Here is a 24,120-nt window from a genome sequence, read left to right as displayed (position 1 = left end):
TAAGACTATAATCTAGGGAAAGAATACTTCACAAGTAAAATCAGAAAATCTGAAAACTGGATTTGTACTGAACTCTGAATAGAAGCCAAGGCTCACTTGTTATTCTTTCTTTCTGCTTCCTTATTAAGGACCAAAAATACTGTTGAGGTCAAAGTAACCTGACTATTACCTGGTACAGAGAACACATTCAAATACTCTGCATTCTTCAAAAGGAACATTCTTTGTAAATATATTTCAAGAGTATAGTTATTTACTTTTCACTAAGAAAAACCAGTGGGTACAAGTAAATACAGTGTCTGTAACAGTCTAGATTTCACATGGTAGATTCACCAGGGCTCATTTTATTACTGTGCTTTGTATTTTAATGTACATTAACTACATTCTGTATCAGATAAGAAGGTAATTTTACATGATAAGAAGGAAATTTTAAAAATTATAGCAACAAAACAGTTTAGATATCTGGTCTTTACATTTCAAAAAAGAGAAGTAAATACAAGAAAACTAAGCATTACCATGCCAGCAATATGTATTTTATTATTATTCATGAATGGTCAAAAGACTTACAAGGCCCATTACTATTAGTATAACTGCACATATGAAATATCACTTAGTGACATGGAGTGGAAAGGACAGTTTCATATATATTTAAAAAATACATACACATACACACATTCTCTCTCTCTCAAACATTCACCTTTCACTGCTACAAAAGCAGGAGGTATCAAGCTGCAGGAGTTCCAATATACATAACATGTTGAAATATCTCAAGCATAAAAACTGTACTTAGGTTGCAAAAATAAAGTTTCTTTCTCAAACATTTTGATCTGAACTCAAGCAAAGCAAACAATGAACACCAATGATCTGTATGCTATTTAACACAATTTAAAACATAAAAGGATCAACAGTTGTAAAAGTCCTGAAAATGTAGAGGTTATTTATAGGAATGAACAATGCATTTCTTCTCCCCCGCCCCTCCAAAGTCTACAGCAGATGTGTTTCATCCTGGCTCTCAAACACTTGAAAATCATAATTTACTATATTCACACAGCAAATGAGGCAGAACAAAATGAGAAAATCATTACTTCAAACAAGGCATTATTGCCCTTAAGTTTCCCTAGACAATTTCACTAGTGCAAGAGCATCATTTACCTGAAAGATCATGAGTCACAATTGAAGAGCACTCATACAAAACTATTTCCTTTTTTCTTTAAAAAGTGCCATGACTTCTTGACTTTTCGTTTTAAAAAACACGACCACCACCCCCACCACCACACATATGCTAATGAAAGACCGTCTGTCTCCATCTCTTGTCAATGAGGAAAGGCCAGAGTGACTCCTTGATTCCAATTCGAAATGGTGTTCGCTGGCCGATGCCCAAGGTCTCCAACCTGGAGCAATCAAGCTGAGCATTTCTCGGACGTTGTGCTCCTACGACAGGACTGTCAGTTATCTTTAAAACAAACACACAAAATCAAACACAAATGAGAAGCCCCAGGATGAGGTTTTACGTTCTCTATTTCCCTTTGCCCTCAGTGCAAGAAATATGATTTGATCCCTAGAAAAATAAATAGAACATCTGCCACAATCAAGAAAGCACTTTTTCTATAAACTTCATCAATACACATGGGCTCCTTTATACACGGCAATTTAGAGAAATTTAACAATAGAAACTGCCAACATACAAGCAAAGTTCACTTTCAGTGCTGGAAAATACAGTTATCCAATACTTCTAAACAAGAAGAAAAATGTTATCCATAGAACACAATAGTGATGGACCTGACTTCCAAGAAGTAAGAAGGCTACCTGTTTGGTTGGTTGTTTTGGCTGAGTACAGCTTAAGGGATCTTAGTTACCTGGCCAAGGACTGAACCTGGGCCTCAGCGGTGAAAGTGCCGAGTCCTAGCCACTGGACTGCCAGGGAATTCCCAAGTAAGCTTCTAAGTGCCATGTACTTACTGGTCTTAAGTGGCTGCTGGGGAGGTTGAAGGCGTCTGCAATTGCACACGCCATTTCATACTTAGTCATCTGTTCGTTGCCAGACCAGTGAAAGGTTCCCTTTATTGATGGATCCTGACAAGAACACAAATAGTTCAAACTGGTTTCAAACTTTCCGAGTTGAGTGAAATAGCAACTGTGACAAGACAACTAAGTTAAAAAGGTCCAGGAAATATGATGCATTGTACCTTTCTGGAATGCTCTACACATGATATCTAAAATCAAATTCCTATAAATCTCCCCAGTTAAAAATGGAAATCAATTTCTAGAATTTAGCCTGAAGATTTTTTTTTAAATAAATTGTTAGTGGCTCTGATTTTGTTCAGTGGAAATCGTAAAATGATTACAGCTTTTTATGAAACACAGACCAATTCAATTAGCATTTTCAATTATCCTAAGAAGCTAACACCAAAACTTAACAGAACCATTTTTCAAGATGAGTTAATTAGTCATATAACATCCTTAAATATTGTCATGGTACATGTTTTTTAAATACACAAATTTTGATGCATTAAAAAAACCCAGTCATGCTACTATGAATATTCTAAAATAACTCAGTCTCTAATTTTTCTTTCTGTAGATATTCTATTTAGCTCTAACTTTTGCAAATATCTAAAATGAACTATTGTTCAAATATCTAAAAGAATAATTATAAATTATTCTTACAGTGGCTGAAACGATTAAGGTTCTTCTGTGCCACTACCTAGATCTTAAATAGACGTTACTCATTATTTAAGACAGGCTTCTTACAAGACATCAGGCAAAGAAAAATACAAGTTTTCAGTTTTCTTACAGTAAGAGAATGACAAAAGGAGTGTATAGTATTTGAGAAATAAAATCAAATATAACAGCTTAAAATTTTTATTATTCATAAATACAGCTACTATCCAACTAACTACGTTTGCTTGGTGTCCTTCTAAATGTTTAAAAAGCACTTCGATTCTCACCAGCATCCTCTTCTCTGCTAACTGACGACACACGCTGGCCACATCTTTGACGTGTGTGGGGAACCGTTGCTGCCAGTGGTCCATGTTTGCGGACTTATTGCTGAACTGCACTTTATCAAACATAATAGTCACAGCACTTTCCTCAAGCCTTTCAACTTCTCCATATAGAACAGGAATTCTCAAAACAGCAGCTCCTAGATAGCAATAAAAGCAGATACTATTTCAAAGCTCATTGGTTCTTAAGTCTTGCTGTAAGATCAGAGTGTGTAGATTTAAAATACATTATCACAGAAAACGTACAATATACCAGAATGACACAGCTTACCTATTTAAACAAATGTGATCTGGAATATTTTTAAATGTCTCTGTTATGTGGGGTATTTTTATAATTATATAATTTCTTCATTACTGTGGCCATTAAAAATAAAACTGATCATGACAAATTCAACAAGTGATCCCTGATTATTCCTAGATTAAAAAATAAACGCAATAAAGGACATTTTGGGGACAAAATTCCTACATAGATTGTGTATTGCATTAATGCTAAATTTCCTAAGTGTAATAACTGCATTGTAATTATGAAAAGAACATCCTTCTTGAAGATACATGGTAAAGTCTTTTGGGGTGAAATTCTATGAGTTCAGGAAAAAAACAGTGTACATGTAAAACACAGGCCAAAACATTAACAACTGGTGAAATCTGCATAAAGGGTATATGAGTGTTCACCACATAGCCCTTGAAATCACTGACTAAGGAATTATGAGGTATTTCATGTTGGTCAATACTAAGGAGTTATAACAGACTAGATAATTTACACTAACTGAAATTCAATGAAAACTATTTTAAATTAACTTACTAAAGAGTTGGGCAGATGACTTATGAATAACACAGGTTTGAACAGTATGGTTCCATTTATATGCAACTTTTTTCATGCAAAATATCATGGATAAGATGTACTGAAGTGGACAGCCTATCCTTACATAGGCATAAGATGAGTGATATTTAATATAAGGTTAACGTGTTTTCTTAATGTTTCATAACTTCATTTTCAAAGACTTACATTACCATACAGTATGTCTCGTCTCTCTTGTAACTAGAAAAACTCTATCAGTCTGTCATCACAGGGAAGTGGTTTAAAAAAACAACAACAGTATTTAGCTGTATAATGAATGACTTCAATACCTATGCCAATAGTTTTATAATGATTCATTCACTAGTGTATAGGTGAGGCTACCATGACGCAATCGTTACTGATTACACTAGGCTACCATTTACTGCTTCTTCCTTACTGATTCCTGAATCATACCTGTAAATAAATATAAATTTCTTCTTGGATTATCTTCATTTTTGATGTGTAGTCTTAGTAACACATGACACGTATAGTGTTTTGTACCATATAAAACACTAATATAGTTACTGACAGACAATTCACCTTGTGAACTTAGGTAAACTTAGTGTTGATACAATACTGTATGTATTTTCTCTTATGATTTTTTTTAATGTTTTCTTCTCTCAAGATTACTTTAGGAATAGTATATAATACATATAACACACAAAATATGTGTAAATTGACTCTTTATGTTTTAGTAAGGCTTGGGACAAGAGCTGCTGTTTAGTTGCTAAGTTGTGTCTGACTTTTTTGCGACCCCATGGACTGTAGCCCACCAGGTTCCTCCATCCACGAGACTTCCCAGGCAAGAGTACTGGAATGGGTTGACAGTTCCTACTCCCAGGGATCTTTCTGACTCAAGGATCGAACCTGCATCTCCTGTTTTAGCAGGAGGGTTCTTCACCACTGAGGCACCAGGGAAGACCCTCTGTCAAGAGTAGGCTGTGAGCAATTAAGTTTCTGGAATCTAAAGTTACACATGGATTTCCAACTATGCATGGGTTGGCAACACTAATCCCCAAGCTGTACAAGGGTCAGCTGTATACTAATACATATTCAAAGATGATTTCCAATGGATAATTTATAATAATAATAATAAAAAACCCTATGTATTAACATGGTATGTACAGTAGGGGATGGTTCTCAAGGATGTAGTACAGTCTAAGGCAGTAGTTTCAGTGCAAAGGAGCATTAAATCAGATATTATGCAGCCACTGATATGAAAAAGATATCCTAGAGATGGCTCCATAAGAACTGAAATCCATGTATGTGGGGGGAGAAAAATCAGTTTATAAAACAATATGCATAGATGTTTAGAAATCCACAAAAAATACTTCCATAACCACATTTAGTGCTTCTCTGACGAAGCACTGTAAGAGAACTCTACAGTTTTAAGATTTAAAAAAAAAAATTTAAGGAGGTTGTTTTTTCTTTTTTTTTGTAATTAACACATTAATGTGTGTGTGTATATATACAAACACATAGGAAAAAAGAAAAACCATACAAATGACTGTGGATATACAAACACAGGGAAAACAATGTAACCATACAAATAACAGAATACTGCAATCTAAGAAAAATGATACTGACCTATTTTTTTTTAAATATTACAAAAATCTGATTTACTTTCTATCTACAATGGTATTCATGTACACACTGATACTGGAAATGGTCTGAAAGGATTCATAAATTCTTCAGAATTTCAAAAATTTTTGTTTTTCTTGTTAACTACATTCCCTAGTTTTTCTCCAATGGATTTATGCTCCTTGACTAATTTAAAAAACAAAAGGAACTTCCCTGGTGGTCCAGTGGTTAAGAATCCGCCTTCCAATGCAGGAGATGTGGGTTCAATCCCAGGTCCAGGAACTAAGATCCCACATGCCACAGAGCAACTAAGTCCATACATAACAACTAAGACCCGGCACAGCCAAATAAAGAGAAACAACTAAATAAATATTTTAAAAATTAAGATACAGACACACATACACACAAATCTTAAACAAAAAGGAATCCTCAAAAAGAGTCAGAAGAGCTAACTAAAGAGATGTGTCTTACCTAAATTGTTCTCCAGGACAGCCTTTTCTCCTTCTAATTTTGTTTTGCCATATAGATTTAGGGGATTTGGTATGTCTTCCTCTCTATAAGGTGGGTTTGTTCCATCAAAAACATAATCAGAGCTAATATAGATTAGAAATGCTCCAATTGCAGCTACCAAAAAAAAAAGAGAGAGAGAAAACAATCTATTAAATTACTATACAACCTGATGGTTTATCGGAAGTTGTAATAGCTTATTCATCAAAAGTATAACAAATTTCTTATAAGCCATCTACAATATAATATCTGCACCCTCAGTGATCACTTAATTTTATGAAGATTTTATATAGTCTTCATTACCTGCTTCCTTTGCTAAATTCCCAGAAGCATCCACGTTAAGTTGAGAAGCAGCATCTGGGTGATTTTCTACAACATCTGGCCTTCTTTCTGCTGCACAATGTACGATGACATGGGGCTAGAAGTTAAGCATTGATGTGTTTTTAGCTCAAAAAGGAATAAAAACCGAAGAACTATAGCTTTCCAACAGTAAATCAATTCAAAGAAACATGTTTATTAAAACATTCCTTCAACTAAAGAATCATTCTAATTTTTAATGTGGTTTTGTCACATTTCCCTTTTTCAACGTTCAAACTTCCTTAAACATATATATAGTCCCTGAGAAGGAAAGATCAATCGAGCAATCCCTAGGCAAAAATCAGACAAAACTCTGGGGCAACAACCAGGCTTCTAAATCAAAATAAGCTTCATCTCCTCATCTGAGTGGGAGAAAAGGGCAATCATTTATGTCATTCATATGACCTAAATACTTAGTTAAGTCTGTGGGAAAGGGAGAAGAATAGCAAATTAAATTCATAAATTCTAATCTCTCAACTCCATCATTTAAAGAAAATTAAGCATCCATAAAAACTATATTGCCAGTTAAGTATTTAAATATACTACTTATACACTAAGCAGTATGTAAGGATCAAGGATTTCACAATCTAATGGAAAAAATGAATATGTAAAGAGACCGGTTCAATACTGTATGACATGAAGGCCCTTGGTAGAGACCGGGCATCTACGTCCCAGAGGAGCTGAGTCAGAGTCAAGATTTCAGAAGGGCTCATGTACCCACACATGAAACTTCCTTCTTCTCAGAAACTGCTTGAAGAAGCATGATCTGAAAGTTGCTTTCAAACTTACACGTGCATAAGCTGGGATGGTTCTTAAAATGTGCAGTCCCAGGCTCTGTCATAGGCTTACTGAATGAAACTCTCTGGGAGTGAGACATAAGAACAAGTTTTCCAAATGATTCTGATGCAGTGTTCTTTGGGTCATATTTTCAGAAAGAACCTGAATTCCTGATTTCACCTCTTACTCAAGAGTTGTAACAAAACCTAATTCTTTCTATAACTTTTCTGTGACCATGGCCAATGAGTTGTTTAAACTCTCTGAGCCTTTGTAGTGACCTCTAAAACAGAAATGAGTCCCTTGGACTGCAAGGAGATCAAACCAGTCTAATCCTAAAGGAAATCAACCTTGAATATATAGTAGAAAGACTGATGCTGAAGCTGAAGCTCCACTATTCTGGCCACCTAATGCAAACAGCCGACTCACTGGAAAAGACCCTGATCCTGGGAAAGACTGAGGGCAGGAGGAAAAGGGGGCAACAGAGAATGAGATGGGAGTCACTAAGTCAGCAACTAAACAACAAAAACAGATATGAGAACAACTGTTTTGCAGTGTTGTAAGGGTAACAGATACTGTTTTCAAAAAGATTTGCAGCGGAAGGAGAGGGTGGGACAAAATCGAGAGTAGCAGCAATGACAGATACACCACCATGTGTAAAATAGCTAGCTAACGGGAAGCTGCTATATAACATAGGGAGCGCCGCTCCGGGACAAAATCGAGAGAGTAGAAATGGGGAGGGTGGCACACACACACACACACACACACACACACACACGGCTGATCTGTGTAGTTTTACCGCAGAAACCAATACAACATTGTAAAGCAATTATCTTCCAGTTAAAAATAAAAAAGCAAATATTTTTACCCTCAAAACAAGAGAAGGATTTGCATAGAAAGTGGTACTTAGAAAAATAATTCCCAAACAGAAGCTTTTTACAAAATGCTTCATTTTCTGCCTTTTGTCAACCTATATCTCAACATAATTTTTTAAGGATGACATTTCCACCCCCTCAAAAAAAAAAAAATGTGCACTGTATACTATTGTTGCTTAATTGATTAGAGCTTAAGTACTATAACTTCCTTGAGAACAGTTTTTATATCTCCCAGACAGAATCACTGCAGATAGTGACTGCAGCCATGAAATTAAAAGACGCTTGCTCCTTGGAAGAAATGCTATGAACAACCTAGAGAGCACACTGAAAAGCATAGACATTACTTTGCCAACAAAGGTCCATCTAGTCAAGGCTATGGTTTTTCCAGTGGTCATGTATGGATGAGAGTTGGACTGTAAAGAAAGCTGAGCACTGAAGAATTGATGCTTTTGAACTGTGTGGTGTTGGAGAAGACTCTTGAGAGTCCCTTGGACTGTTAAGATTAAACCAGTCAATCTTAAAGGAAATCAGTCCTGAATGTTCACTGGAAGGACTGATGCTGAAGCTGAAACTTCACCTGATGCGAAGAACCAACTCATTGGAAAAGACCCTGATGCTGGGAAAGACTGACAGCAGGAGGAGAAGGAGACGACAGAGGATGAGATGTTTGGATGGCATCGCGGACTCAATGGACTGAGTTTGAGTAGGCTCTGGTAGTTGCTGATGGACAGCGAAGCCTGGCATGCTGCAGTCCACGGGGTCTCAAAGAGTCGGACATAACTGAGTGACTGAAATGAAACAATTCTTAACAGTTTCTTCCTTACCAGCTGAGCTACCAGGGAAGCCCCTTAATAGTTACTTATGCGTTAAAATAAACCATACCTGAAAATCATAAATGATGTGATGAACTGCATTAGAATCCAAGAGATTGACCTGCTCAAATTTTGGTCTTGCTCTTCTAAAACCACAGCCAACGGCATGCCAATTATTCTGCTGAAATTCTTTGTACACAGCTCTGCCAAGAAGCCCAGTGGCACCAGTAATGAGAACCCGCCTGTTGGGGATGTTAACTTCCTCCTAAAATGTGAAAGAGGAGAAAAAAATTAATTAATTTGAAAATAGCCTCTCAACAAAATTAGCCATCATCTTCATTCACTAAACATTTCAAGTCTGAGTTGTCTGCTTCATGTCCCATATGTATAAGTCTTAAGTTAGAACAAAGATCAATCAAACTGCATCAATAAGTATGTCACGTAAGAGAAAGTTTTAATAATCCTTCCCAAGAAAAAGAACCTAAGATGATACTGCAAGGAATCACCTAGTCAAACAGATTTAGATTTCCTAACAATAATAATGGAAAAACTTATTTTTAGGATCAATGATGTCCAAAGTAGTAATAACCATCAATTTTATTTATGTTCTTCTATTTATAAAAATGCAGTTTAAAGCTTACTTATTTCTGCCCTGATTAAATATTAGGGTTATATTCTGCCAACATGTTTCCAAACCGACAGTTTTGCTCTTCAATTTTTAATCTCAAGTTTTCTTTTAAACCTCATTGACTTTATCATACTATGATATGTCCAAATTAGAGAATTTCATATGTCATAGAAATTTATGTGGAAGAAAAATTAATTTGGTCCTTATGGAACTAACATTCTAAGTTTAACTAAACTTGTAAATATCCCTACATTGACTCTAAATTTACCTATTTAGACCAGTTAAAACTAATAAAACATAAGTAGAGGATAAGAAAAAATAAATATTTTAAACTGATCTATGTCACTACTGTGAAAAAGGAAAAATTCCTCACACACTGAAATTTTTAAAAAAAACTACTATTTAGGAAACAACTCCAATTATCTCTACATAGAAATTTCCCTTCTTCCCAAGACAGGTTAACACCAAATATCCTCACAGACATTTGAATTAAGAAAACACTATTCAAAACAAAAAACAATTTTTATTAGTGTATCAACTTGAAGCCTTTTAAATTTGAAATGTTGGTTTAGTCACCTAATTTTGAGCTGTCAAAAACCTTAAATATACACCCAATAACCAAAGATCTTTTTTCCCTAGCCCTCAAGACAGCTAATTTAACAGACTACACTTGAAAAACAGAGAAGGCAATGGCAACCCATTCCAGTACTACTGCCTGGAAAATCCCCTGGACGAAGGAGCCTGGTAGGCTGCAGTCCACACGACTGAGTGACTTCACTTTCACTTTTCACTTTTGCATTGGAAAAGGGAATGGCAACCCACCCAGGGACGGGGGAGCCTGGTGGGCTGCCGTCTATGGGGTCGCACAGAGTCGGACACAACCAAAGCGACTTAGCAGCAGCACACTTGAAAAAGAAAAAGAAAAAAAAGGGGGGGGGGCACCTAAATCAAGTATGTCTATCAAAGGAAAAACCAGAAATGAAAGGGCTGACAGAAACAGAATAAAGATAAGTTTTTTAAGATATTTCTTCCTTAGTTCACGCCATTTCAAGATGTTTTAGAAGCTGAAGAAAAATTCATCTAGGCTCTCTCTTGCAAAACTTGGCTCTAAGTCAAACAATCTATGCAAACAAAGATTTCAGCCAGCAAAATATTTTCTTTGAATTTTTGGCAAGAAAACAGCCCTGTAAAGACTGCACTTGTTAAAGAGGTTAAAATAGGCCAGGTCTAGTAGAGATACAATCAGAAAACAATTTGCACAGAATAAATACCATAAAGATCCCTGGGAAAATACTATAAAAGGCCTACGAGTTGGTTTCTTCTGAGTTTTTCGTGTCACTCTAAAGAAGGAAAGGACTAGACAGTGGTTCTTGGATCAGTGGTTCACAGGCTTTATTCGCCTAGGACAGCAATCAACTGGAAGGCTTTCAGATCAAGTAGATTTGGAATGAGGCCTGATAATTGGCATTTCTAACAAGTTTCCAGGTGGTGCTGATGCTGGTGATTTGGAAACTTGAGATTCCAGGAACATCCAAGACCTTCCTAAAGATAGCTCTGACTCAAACAAATAAAAACAAACTGCCATCTACCCTTCCAGAAGTAACAACCTTGTTACTCTTTTCCCCTTAAAAAGGAAAACTAGAAAAAGAAGTCAAAGACCAAACATCATGCTTGTAACCACGAAATTACTGAACAGTAAAATAAGATCTCTGTGTACCTCACTGGTGAGTGAAGCACATTTTTTTCTTCATTTTATCATCTGTTAAATGAAGGAAATAAAGATGCATCTTACAAATGTGTCTGGCAGTATTTTTGGCTTTTCAGTGGATCTTAAAATCAGAGTCCAGATAATCTTACAATTGAGAGCATCTTAGATTTGATGAAATACAGGATTAAATTACAAACACAGCAAGGGTCTTTAAGGCATACAGTATTCTTCACTTTAAAATAGTATGGATGGTTGCGTGGAGAAGATACAAACTCTGTACAGCCTGGGATAATTTGTAAGCTTCCTGGAAGAAAAGAGTCCAATAGTTACCTAGTGGTCCAATGTCAGTGTGCAATAATTTTCTGTATTAGCAGAGATCTGAAGTGCAAGCATTTTCTGAAACAGAGATTCTGCATAATCCTCTTCTTGAAAACTCTCATGTGAGAGTTTTCCAAAGCAAGGAACCTTAAATCTAAAGATGTTACAAGTTTTGCCCACAGTAAAAGGAAAAACGTTGGAAACAGAACTGGTGTCTTTTTGCTTCTCTCTACCGTTTAGTCAAATGCATGCTCAGTTCTGTCTCAATCCTTTGAACTTATACTTGGTTTCTTAAGACTAAATTTTATCTTCTCTGCCACAAACTGTGGCATTAAGTTACTTCAACTCTACTAATGTAACTTGCTGGTAAATGTATATATTTGGACAGATGATTAAGGCTCTTACAGCTTTACAATCCTACAATTCTAACATTTTCCATATTACCCTTCCCACAGAAGATATCTGAACAAACTGAAAGAAGTTTTGTTTAAAGTAACTTTTCTTCTTTTCATACAGTTCTCTTTGGAGACTCAATCAGCATGTTCTGTCACAGTATAGAAGCCAAAACAATAAGTTTTCACTCAGATTGCAAGTTTTTTGGTGGTTGGCAAAAAAAAAAATACACATCACTCTGAAATTAACAGAAGTCAAACGAAAGTATCTCTACTTTTGAGTCTCTATAAACAGAACTCCACCTGAAGCATCTTAAAGCACAGTTTTGGTTCTTTTAAAACCAGAGAAATATTCCTTTGAAAATAATTTTGGCTCACTACTCTATAAATTATTTTACTTCTGCCAAACACAGGAATGTCCAAACACCTCAAGGAACTCTAAATGAGGAACAAAAAGCTGAGTCAGTTCAGTTCAGTCGCTCAGTCGTGTCCGACTCTTTGCAACCTCATGAATCGCCAGCATCACCATCTCCCCGAGTTCACTCAGACTCCAGTCCATCAAGTCCATGATGCCATCCAGCCATCTCATCCTCGCTCGTCCCCTTCTCCTCCTGCCCCCAATCCCTCCCAGCATCAGAGTCTTTTCCAGTGAGTCAACTCTTTGCATGAGGTGGCCAAAGTACTGGAGCTTCGGCTTTAGCATCATTCCTTCCAAAGAAATCCCAGGGCTGATCTCCTTCAGAATGGACTGGTTGGATGTCCTTGCAGTCCAAGGACTCTCAAGAGTCTTCTCCAACACCACAGTTCAAAAGTATCAATTCTTTGGCGCTCAGCCTTCTTCACAGTCCAACTCTCACATGCATACATGACCACAGGAAAAACCATAGCCTTGACTAGACAGACCTTAGTCGGCAAAGTAATGTCTCTGCTTTTGAATGTACTATCTAGGTTGGTCATAACTTTTCTTCCAAGGAGTAAGCATCTTTTAATTTCATGGCTGCAGTCACCATCTGCAGTGATTTTGGAGCCCCCAAAATGAAGTCTGACACTGTTTCCACTGTTTCCCCATCTATCTGACATGAAGTGATGGGACCAGATGCCATGATCTTCGTTTTCTGAATGTTGAGCTTTAAGCCAACTTTTCAACTCTCCTCTTTCACTTTCATCAACAGGCTTTTTAGCTCCTCTTCACTTTCTGCCATAAGGGTGGTGTCATCTGCATATCTGAGGTTATTGATATTTCTCCCAGCAATCTTGATTTCAGCTTGTGTTTCTTCCAGTCCAGCGTTTCTCATGATGTACTATGCATACAAGTTAAATAAGCAGCGTGACAATATAAAGCCTTGACGGACTCCTTTTCCTATTTGGAACCAGTCTGTTGTTCCATGTCCAGTTCTAACTGTTGCTTCCTGACCTGCATACAGATTTCTCAAGAGGCAGGTTAGGTGGTCTGGTATTCCCATCTCTTTCAGAATTTTCCACAGTTTATTGTGATCCACACAGTCAAAGGCTTTGGCAGAGTCAATAAAGCAGAAATAGATGTTTTTCTGGAACTCTCTTGCTTTTTCGATGATCCAGCGGATGTTGGCAATTTGATTTCTGGTTCCTCTGCCTTTTCTAAAACCAGCTTGAACATCAGGAAGTTCACGGTTCACGTATTGCTGAAGCTTGGCTTGGAGAATTTTGAGTATTACTTTACTAACATGTGAGATGAGTGCAATTGTGCGGTAGTTTGAGCATTCTTTGGCATTGCCTTTCTTTGGAACTGGAATGAAAACTGACTTTTTCCAGTCCTGTGGCCACTGCTGAGTTAACCCAAAGCATAATTAAGACCTGAAGATATTCTCTCTTCCTGAAAAGTCTATTTCTCAATTTTTATTCTTATGAGTCAAATACATTAAACATGACTTTAATTTGCATCTGCCTCTTCTATCAACTCACAGATTTATAGAATTCAGTAACACTAGGTGACCAGATTTACACACACACACAAAACCAAAATGTTTGAAAAAGTAAGTACATACAAATAAATGAAGAGTCATAGCTCTTATTATGCCATCAAATCAAATAACAGCAAATTCTAAGGTACAGGACAGTAAAAGTCTCTTCCAAAATGGTCCAAAACAGTACTCTGGGACAGTGGTTTCTACTTTAACACACTTGCATTAACTTCTACTAGAGACAGTCAAGGGTGAAATATCACAAATATCTAAAGTAGGATTTTCTTAAGTTTTAGTGGTAAATATAATTATACTTTGCTATTTTCAGAACCTCTTCGATTTGGCAAAGTTTCACATTGATTTATTTGATTCTCACAACATTCCCCTAGAGATAAATCTTTGAGTAGACACTCCTGGACTTTGAGAAACTTTTCAAAATACCTAGGTGACACTGGTCTAAACTCCCACTGTCACTTTACTGCACCCCATGGCCAGTAATACGAACAGGAATCACCACAGTTTATTCCTCTAACATGAACTATAAAACAGTCCCACTAGGGAGTTTTAACTCTACAGGTTCTGAAAGAAGCAAATACATGTCAAGCTTTTGGTTGTGCAATTTGAATGAAGGAAAACGCATTTTCATTTGTCTACTGAACTCACTGTTAAAACTGATTAAGCTTTATATACACACAGATGCATACACAGTGCACAAATACACATACATAAACAAGCAACGTGCAACTTTAGGGACTCAGCATTGTGTGGGGTACACAGGAGCAAACCAGAAGATCAAACAGCCCATCCATCCTAACTTTACTCCCCAAATCCCAAAATGACTTGAAAACACTAAATATGCTATATTTTGAAGGTGTAAAAATTTTGCATTCTCAAAAATAGCCATCACTTACACCTCCTCTCATATCCTTAAGACATACTGATCTTGGCATGAACATTCCTCTTATCCCCAGTACTAGATAAACATCCTACGGACTGATGAATACTGAGGGGCTGAAATGAAATAGAGATTGGGGTTTATGGAGGAGATGTATGCAACCTCTGCAGTGGTTCAAAGCCTGAGAAAGTCAGAGACTGTATCTGAATCCTAGCTGCAATCTTACTGAATGAACTTGGACCAAAGAGCTGCTCTCTTACTCTCAAATATCAGTAAAATGGAACAAAACCAGTATCTTATAATTATGAGGACTAAAGTAAATACTGCATATAAAGTGCACAACAGTGCCATGCAGAAACTAAGAGTTCAGTTCTTATCTTCAATCCTGTAACTACTTCTGAAAAACCACCTGGCTCCTTTTTTTCTGAGATACGAACAGTTAAGATCAAAAGATACGAACAAAGGGTGAAAACGAAATTTAGAAAGTCAAAATAGCTCGGAAAACCCCTCTTCATTCCTGAGAGGAGACGGGAGGCTCGAAAGTGAAACCCGACCTAATCATTTCCTGTCGCAGTAGCTGAGAAACAAAACACAGAAGAGTATGCACCGAGGTAAACAAACTCGGCGGCGCCGCCCTAGTCTCCTAGGGCCTCCGACTCTGGGAGGATGCGTCTGGAAAACCACTCGAGCCCCCGCCACCAGACTCTTCCCGCTCTGCGCACTCGGTTACCATGAGACGTCTCCCCACCCCGCAAGACGCGGGCCGACTCCCTCACCTCCACCAACCGGCAGTCCCCAGGAACAAAGTGGATAGAGAGCTCTTTCTCCCGGCCCACCATGCCCGCCGTCTTTGCGCTGTAGTCGCCGCCGCCGCCGCCGCAGCGACCGCCACTTCCTTCTGCCGGGGATCTCGGCGGGCCGCAGCTCCAAGTCCCTCGGCCCGCCTACCCTAAGTCCAGGCCAGACCCCCTTTCACCGCTTCCGGCTTCCGCCGCCAAAACCGTGCTTCCTGATTGGCCACGCTCCGCCGACGCCCCTGAAAGGGGGCGGGCGCGTTCGGGACGCTCCCAGCCCACGCCCCAACTCTTAAAGGGATACACGAAACAAAGGCCCTGGTCTTAAACGGAATACGAATTTTGTTTAGGGGCCGGCGGGGGACGGGAGGGGGACACGGGGGGCGGGTTCAAGAATATTTTGTGTGTTCTTCCTTCTCGACTAGGTAAGGAGTTAATTGGATCGCCCAGACTGTGTGCAGTGTCTTAAGAATCAACTGGGCACGTGATACAGAGCGGGATGGCATGGTGGTGGTGTAGTCGCTAAGTCTTGTTCGACTCTTGCGATTCCATGGACAGAAGAGCCTGGCAGTCCACAGTCCATTGGATTCTCCAGGCAAGAACACTGGAGTGGGTTGCCTTTTCCTTCTCCAGGGGATCTTTCCAGCCCAGGGATCGAACCTGGGTCTCCTGGATTGCGGGCGGATTCTTTACCAACTGAGCTACAAGGGAAACCGCATAAAGCGGGATGGAACACTTTAAAGTCTTGGTGGGAGGAGTGAAGCGGTGGGAGGAGTGAAGAGGGGAGAGGAGGCGGCACTACGCCTCTGTATCTCTAGAGCATTAAGTTTTTCTTGAGAGATTGAAAGAGAGACTGGAATAAAAATAAAAAGTATTGATATCTGCGTCTGCTGCTGCTAAGTCGCTTCAGTCGTGTCCGACTCTGTGCGACCCCATAGATGGCAGCCCACCAGGCTGCACCGCCCCTGGGATTCTCCAGGCAAGAACACTGGAGTGGGTTGCCATTTCCTTCTCCAATGCAGGAAGCTGAAAAGTGAAAGTGAAGTCGCTCAGTCGTGTCCAACTCTCAGCGACCCTATGGACTACAGCCTACCAGGCTCCTCCGTCCATGGGATTTTCCAGGCAAGAGTACTGGAGTGGGGTGCCATTGCCTTCTCCGGATATCTGCGTCATTAACACTTAAAGAACCCATTTGTTTTTCTGGCATGCCAGAAAGTAGTACGCTTGAAATTCCGAACGTGTCAAACTCTTTAGTTAAAAAAAAAAAAAAAAAAAAAACACGTAGGGGGCTGGGGGACGAATTATTTGGTTGCCCCTTCAAAACAAGGATTCCCGGACTTTTATCAGTAATTTCTTAATGAGTTATTGTAGGAGCGTGGCGGGCTACAGTCCATGGGGTCGCAGAGTCAGACACAACTTTGCGACTAAACAATAACTGGGACTCTACATTCTAGTGAACTTTAACCAGAGTCAAGATCAGCCTTTGAGAAGCACCGCCTTACAGGTTGCAGCGTCAAGCTACGCGAGGCGAACCTCCACTACCAAGAAAAGTAAAAGAACTAGAAGAGAGTCATGCTGAACCTTCTACCACCTGGATTACGCTTTTTTCAAGTGACAGATCAAAAGCGGCCCTATTAGTCAACTGCAACTGATTTCCAGTTCAAACACGAAAAGCCGGGATGCCTGGACTCGCAAAAACCTGAGCATGGCTCTCATAGGTTTTGCCAAATTTGAACGTAAATCTGTACTGTTCTTGTCTAGACACGCAGGATACCAAAACCTTAAAAGTCGCCCACAAACGTGATTACTGCTTGGGTCTTTCTAAAACATATTTTCATAAACCTTTTTTGGTTTAACGTTAGAGCTCAACATTAAGCAGCCTTTAAAAAAAAATTTTCCACGTCTGAGTCCGGTGACTTTCTTTCCTACCCAACCCCCAACCAGAACTCATTTCCTAATTGCTGTAAGAATTAAGTTTCTTTTGAACTGCAACAAGAGAGACTGAGCCTTCACACTTCTCTATTTTTTATTTACTCTAGGCTGTTAATCAATTTAGCATTATTTAGAGTCCTTGAGAGAAAAGCTCCAACGCGAAAACATGCATAATTTGCAAACAACAAAGAAATGGTGTGGGTGTTGGGGGAGCAGATCCAAGATCCTCTTGATTGTTTTTTAAAAGTGGTAATTTTTGTGAAGTTTCTAGTTGCAGCGGTAATGCAATCTACTCTTTCCAGAAAAAAAGAAAATTCTGTCCTACTCGAAGACGATTTAAGGACTTGCATATGCAATTAGCATTTTGATTCTCAGAGCAGCCTTATCTGGAGTGAGGAACAAAAAGAGTTTACTTGCCTACTTTTGAGGATCTGGTTTAATATTTGCCAGATAAAACTTGGGTATGGTTCTAGGGGCACATCTTCGTACATGGGTTTTAATCATCCTTATTAAAAATGGAAGTTTCTACATGAATAAAAACGCCATTGTTATACAGACAATATCCAAGTTCGTGTGGTGGCTAAGTCTATAAATTTAAATAGAGCAATCTAGAGATAAAAGTTAGGTTAGCAGGTTCATTTCTTGCCAAGACAAAGAAAGCCTGGAGCACCCAACTATAGATAAAAGCGTTATTTCTATAGAACCTTCACATATATGAATGCATTTTAATTTGGTTAAATGAAACTGCTGTTTTGGGTTATTTTTGTCGATCGAGACTTAGCTGAGCTCTCCATACAGGGTCAATAATTAAAGCTGTTTATTCCAAGTCCCAAAGTTATAAGTCTTAAAGAAATGAATGACTTTTTTTTTTAAACACACCCTTTTCGGCTTTTACGTTCCCAGACGTTCACTGGGATTCTTGTACAGAAACTATATACAACTCCAGACTGCTTTTCTTGAATAGCTCACTCTTACCTGTTCCATGTTCTCCGGCATTTCAGGCATGATTCCAAAATTATCTGAGGAAAAAGATTTGAGATGGGTTTCAGCTTCTGCCTCCTCGGACCGGGTCTTTGTTCTGCCTGCAGAGAGCGTAGGCACGCGAAAACGTGAGCCACAGCTTCACTCGACCTTTGAAATTAGCATTTTGAGTCGGATCCCAGAATCTCGTGCAGCATTCCACATTGCAGTAAACTGGCAGCTGATTCCCCGTGGCAGTCTTGAAAATACCCAATGAGAAGTTTCATGTTGTACTGCCAGCCAAATAAGGTCCATTATCAAAACCATTAGGAGAACCAACTTAGAAAGAAATATAGATACAACCGCAAAAAGCTTCCTGTGAAGACTTGCAATTTTCTCTTGCGAAAGAAAAGCAAGAGCCAGCAGTTGGAAAGCACGCAGGCCATGCAATTGATTCCTATTCTGAAATAGTTTATTAAGCTATGCCTGATTACAACAGAATTCGTTTGGTAAAGTTCTCCAGTGGTTTCTAATTAATTATTTCAAAGGACGGGTAAAAGGCACTTGTGGTAACAATAGGCACATGTTAAAAACCAACAGGTTATTTCCATTAATCTGTCCTGTACCGTTTGAGGAAATGGTGGGTGGAGTAGCTTTAAATTTGGCTTAGCTTTAAGGACTGCTATTTCTGTGATTTCCAGACCTACCAGCCCCATACATCTATGAAACAAAATCAAGTGAAGCCTGGCAATCTTATTTTTAAAGTTTAAAGGGTATTGAATACACTCAGTTAAATTTTGAACCACTGTTCTGGATTAAGGCTTTTTAACAGTTTAACAACAACCAACAAAAAAATTGCCATTCAGGTACTTCCTGGGTGGTCCAGTGATTAAGACTTCAGATTTCCAATGGAGGGGTTAAGAGTTCTTAGCTACAGTTTAGCATGTAGCTCTGATCCTACATGCCTCACTGGTCAAAGGACCAAAACATAAAAACCAGAAGCAATATTGTAACAAATTCAATAAAAGCTTTTTAAAAAATTGCCATTCATGTAGAGCTTTAGAAAAAGACAACTGTTTATATTCTACTCCTATGAAGCACCTGGTAAACTGTCTGAGGCATGTAGAGGGTCTGTAAGTGAGGAAGAATATACAGTTTTTAAAAACTGATGAATTAAAGTTCATCCAATACTTCGGCCACCTGATGCAAAGAGCTGACTCATTTGAAAAGACCCTGATGCTGGAAAAGATTGAGGGCAGGAGGAGAAGGGGACCACAGAGGATGAGATGGTTGGATGTCATCACCTACTCAATGGACATGAGTTTGGGCAGGCTCCGGGAGCTGGTGATGGACAAGGAGGCCTGGTGTGCTGCAGTTCATGGGGTTGCAAAGAGTCGGACACGACTGAGCGACTGAACTGAACTGAAAGTTCATCAAAATTTAAAACTTCTGTTAATCAGAAGACAATATTTAGAAAATAAGTACAACACAGACTGGGGAAAATGATCTTGATACATTTATCTAAAAGTACTTACATTCAGAATACTTAAACTCCAACTGAAAGTTTTTAAAAAATCATTTTTTAAATGGACATAAGTTTTGAACAGATGGTTTACAAAGTAAAGATAACATTTGTTTTGCAGAAAGTTTTACTTTCCTTTTAGGTTCCAAGGATTCACTAATAAAAGAAACCACTCGTTACACACACAATAAATAATCTTAATATTTAATAGATTATCTGACTGAATTTCAATGAGAAGTGAAAGAATCGCTCAGTCATATCTGACTCTTTGGACTGTAGCCCACCAAACTTCTCTGTCCATGGAATTTTCCAGGTAAGAATACTGCAATTAGTAGCCATTCCTTTATCCCAGGGGATCATCCCAACCCAGAGATCGAACCTGGGTCTCCTTCATTGCAGGCAGAATCTTTACCTTCTGAACCACCAGGGAAGCACAGTACTCAGCTACAATACAGTCAGTATGCAATCCAATATATATAATTTCAATAAATGGTTATTAAAAGAAGAGAAATAGAAACAATAGAAGTAACAGCTTACATATCACCAAATTGGGAAGACAACCTATATTCAGACTTGAACAGCACCAGGAAGTCCCCAAATAACAGCAATCTGGAGTCCCAGTTGGAAAAAGGGTCCTGGGTGGTGTGTGCACCCTGTGGGTGAGACTTCAAATTGCACCTTCTGGGAGCTCTTGCTTACAATCCCAGGCTGCAAACTATCATCAGTTGATATGCAAAAATGCAGCTCTGTGTGTTTTTTAACTTTTACAATGGTATTTGTTTCACCTTGTGAGTCATAAGACTTCTTTGTGGGGGGGCAGGCGAAGGGGGAGGGCCATTTGGCCAAGCCCTCAGTGGCTTAAGAAATTTAAATATCTACTCCCTTTCTTATCTAAAGTGCCCCTAGACTAGCTGGTAACAATTGGTGTGCTGGAAACCAGACAGAGTCCAGGCAAGGTCAGAAATTGGTCAGAGGCCTGCTCCCTGACTTCTGAAGCCTGAACAAAACTAATTCCGTTTTAATTTCCCTAACATTATACTGTAACAAGCATTTTGAGCAATTAGAAGGTTCACTCATTCCTGGTGGGATACAGCATTACACAAACACTTCAGAAAACAGGCAGTTTACTATAAACTCAAATAAACACCTACTGCATGACCCCAAATTCCACATCTAGGTGTTTACCCATGAGAAATGAAAGCACCATATTCATAAACTCTTGCACAAGAATATTCATAGCAAGAACTTCCCTGGTGATTCGATGGTGAAGACTCCATTCTTCAAGACTTCCCTGGTGGTCCAGCAGTTGGCACTTCACACCTGCATTTCAGGGGGCATGGGTTCCATCCCTAGTCAGGGAACTAAAATCCCCCATCCCTTGCTGCACAGCCGAAAAAAAAGAATATTCATAGCAGCTTAATTCAAAATAACCTAAAACTGGAAACAACCGAAAAAGCCATCAGTGATGAATGGTTAAACAAATTATGGTATATCCATACTGTGGAATATTACTCAACTAGTCAAAGAAATGAAATATATGAATGCAATGAAATAAAATTTTATATTTTAAGGCAACACAAGAAAAATTAAACATAAAATTCTGTGTCCACTTGGCCTCCTCCCCCCACCTTAATGTGCAGTGTGCGTCTGTATTACATAGTAACCAGAGCTTGTCAAAGATGGGAGTATCTGATCACTGTAAAGATCAATTTTTTTCCCCCTGTCCTCTGTCAGTAGCAATACAGTTCTTTCCCAGTTCTGTAAAGGGTCTAGTAACTTATTGTTTGCTTTCTACGTGCAAACCTGGACTAGATACCTTTGGTGAACTTTATGTAACCATCAGTATGTCATTTAGTTGTATGAGCCTTTTTCTCAATTCTGACTGGCAGAACAGAGTTCTCAAAGCTTTATGAGAATCTGTTTTCCAGGTTATAATCCTCAGTTTGGCTCAAATAAAATTCCCCTTTTTTCCTTAGCTTGTTAAATGAATTACTGAGAAATAAATCTCAACATCATTATACTAAGTGAAAGAAACTAGACACAATATAGTACAATTTCATTTATATGAATTTCTAAAATAGGTGAAACTAATCTACGGTGAAAAAAATTATCTTGCCTTAGAGGCTTCTCAGGTGGCATTAGTGGTAAAGAATCTGCCTGCCTGTGCAGGAAACTAAAAGAAACTGGTGACTTCTCTTGTTGCGGACCATGGGCTCTAGGGAACACGGGCTTCAGTAGTTCTGGCCCATGGGCCCTGTTGCCCCATGGCATGTGGAATCTTCCCAGACCAACGTGTGGAACCCATGTCCCCTGCACTGGCAGGCAGAATCTTAATCTCCGGACTGCTAGAGAAGTACAACAATCCTCTCTTGTCAGTAGTGTGGGACACAGACAGCTTACACACTATTCAAGGTTCAGTTCAGTTGCTCAGTCGTCTCCGACTCTTTGCAACCCCATGAATCACAGCATGTCAGGTTTCCCTGTCCATCACCAACTCCCGGAGTTCATTCAAACTCATGTCCATCCAGTTGGTGATGCCATCCACTCATCTCATCCTCTGTGTTCCCCTTCTCCTCCTGGCCCCAATCCCTCCCAGCGTCAGGGTCTTTTCCAATGAGTCAACTCTTTGCAGGAGGTGGCCAAAGTATTGGGTTTCAGCTTCAGCATCAGACCTTCCAAGGAACACCCAAGACTGATCTTTAGGATGGACTCGTTGAATCTCCCTGCAGTTCAAGGGACTCTCAAGAGTCTTCTCCAACACCACAGTTCAAAAGCATCAATTCTCCAGCGCTCAGCTTTCTTCACAGTCCAATTCTCTCATCCATACATAACCACTGGAAAAACCATAGCCTTGACTAGAGAGACCTTTGTTGGAAAAGTAATATCTTTGCTTTTCAATATGCTATCTAGGTTGGTCATAACTTTCCTTCCAAGGAGTAAGCGTCTTTTACTTTTATGGCTGCAATCACCATCTGCAATGATTTTGGAGCCCCCCAAAATGAAGTCTGACACTGTTTCCACTGTTTCCCCATCTATCTGACATGAAGTGATGGGACCAGATACCATGATCTTCGTTTTCTGAATGTTGAGCTTTAAGCCAACTTTTTAACTCTCCTCTTTCACTTTCATCAAGAGGCTTTTTAGTTCCTCTTCACTTTCTGCCATAAGGCTGGTGTCATCTGCATATCTGAGGTTATTGATATTTCTCCCCGGCAATCTTGATTCCAGCTTGTGCTTCTTCCAGCCCAGTGTTTCTCATAATGTACTCTGCATAGAAGTTAAATAAGCAGGGTGACAATATACAGCCTTGATGTACCCCTTTTCCTATTTGGAACCATGTCCAGTTCTAACTGTTGCTTCCTGATCTGCATATAGGTTTCTCAAGAGGCAGGTCAGGTGGTCTGGTAATCCCATCTCTTTCAGAATTTTCTACAGTTTATTGTGATCCACACAGTCCAAGGCTTTGGCATAGTCAATAAAGCAGAAATAGATGTTTTTCTGGAACGCTCTTGCTTTTTCGATGATCCAGCGGATGTTGGCAAGTTGATCTCTGATTCCTCTGTGTTTTCTAAAACCAGCTTGAACATCTGAAAGTTCATGGTTCATGTACTGCTGAAGCCGGGCTTGGAGAATTTTGAGCATTACTTTACTAGCATGTGAGATGAGTACAACTGTGCAGTAGTTTGAGCATTCATTGGCATTGCCTTTCTTTGGGATTGGAATGAAACCTGACCTTTTCCAGTCCTGTAGCCACTGCTGAATTTTCCAAATTTGTTGGCATATTGAGTGCAGCACTTTCACAGCATCATCTTTCAGGATTTGAAATAGCTCAACTGGAATTCTATCACCTCCACTAGCTTTGTTCGTAGTGATGCTTTCTAAGGCCCACTTGACTTCGCATTCCAGGATGTCTGGCTCTAGGTGAGTGATCACACCATCATGATTATCTGGGTCATGGAGCTCTTTTTTGTACAGTTCTTCTGTGTATTCTCGCCACCTCTTCTTAATGTCTTCTGCTTAGTCCATACCATTTCTGTCCTTTACCAAGCCCATCTTTGCATGAAATGTTCCTTTGGTATCTCTAATTTTCTTGAAGAGATCTCTAGTCTTTCCCATTCTGTTGTTTGCCTCTATTTCTTTGCATTGATTGCTAAGGAAGGCTTTCTTATCTCTTCTTGCTATTCTTTGGAACTCTGCATTCAGATGCTTATATTTTTCCTTTTCTCCTTGGCTTTTCGCTTTTCTTTTCACAGCTATTTATAAGGCCTACTCAGACAGCCATTTTGCTTTT

The 24,120-nt window shown here is 39.0% G+C and overlaps 1 protein-coding gene across 4 annotated transcripts; it reads right to left on the bottom strand.

Annotated features, from left to right (window-relative positions):
- Positions 1 to 321: 321 nt before the first annotated feature.
- MAT2B (methionine adenosyltransferase 2 non-catalytic beta subunit) lies at positions 322 to 18,488 on the bottom strand. Of its 4 annotated transcripts, none has more exons than XM_004009048.6 (7): positions 15,398 to 18,488; positions 8,811 to 9,005; positions 6,226 to 6,340; positions 5,887 to 6,039; positions 2,943 to 3,136; positions 1,957 to 2,070; positions 322 to 1,450 (listed from the first exon to the last, which is right to left on the bottom strand). In XM_004009048.6, the coding sequence occupies exons 1-7, from the start codon at positions 15,458 to 15,460 to the stop codon at positions 1,280 to 1,282; spliced, it is 1,005 nt and encodes a 334-aa protein (XP_004009097.1). In that variant the 5' UTR covers positions 15,461 to 18,488; the 3' UTR covers positions 322 to 1,279. The 4 variants fall into 4 exon arrangements, with proteins under 4 accessions (XP_004009097.1, XP_004009098.1, XP_060272591.1 ...); XM_004009049.6 differs by having other exon boundaries at positions 18,323 to 18,488; XM_060416608.1 differs by lacking the exon at positions 1,957 to 2,070.
- Between the last annotated feature and the right edge of the window lie 5,632 nt (positions 18,489 to 24,120).

The sequence above is a fragment of the Ovis aries genome, chromosome 5 (genome assembly GCF_016772045.2).
Source record: "Ovis aries strain OAR_USU_Benz2616 breed Rambouillet chromosome 5, ARS-UI_Ramb_v3.0, whole genome shotgun sequence".
Lineage (NCBI taxonomy): Eukaryota > Metazoa > Chordata > Mammalia > Artiodactyla > Bovidae > Ovis > Ovis aries.
Note: the sequence above shows the minus strand (reverse complement) of the source record. Positions and strands in the feature narration are given on the sequence as shown.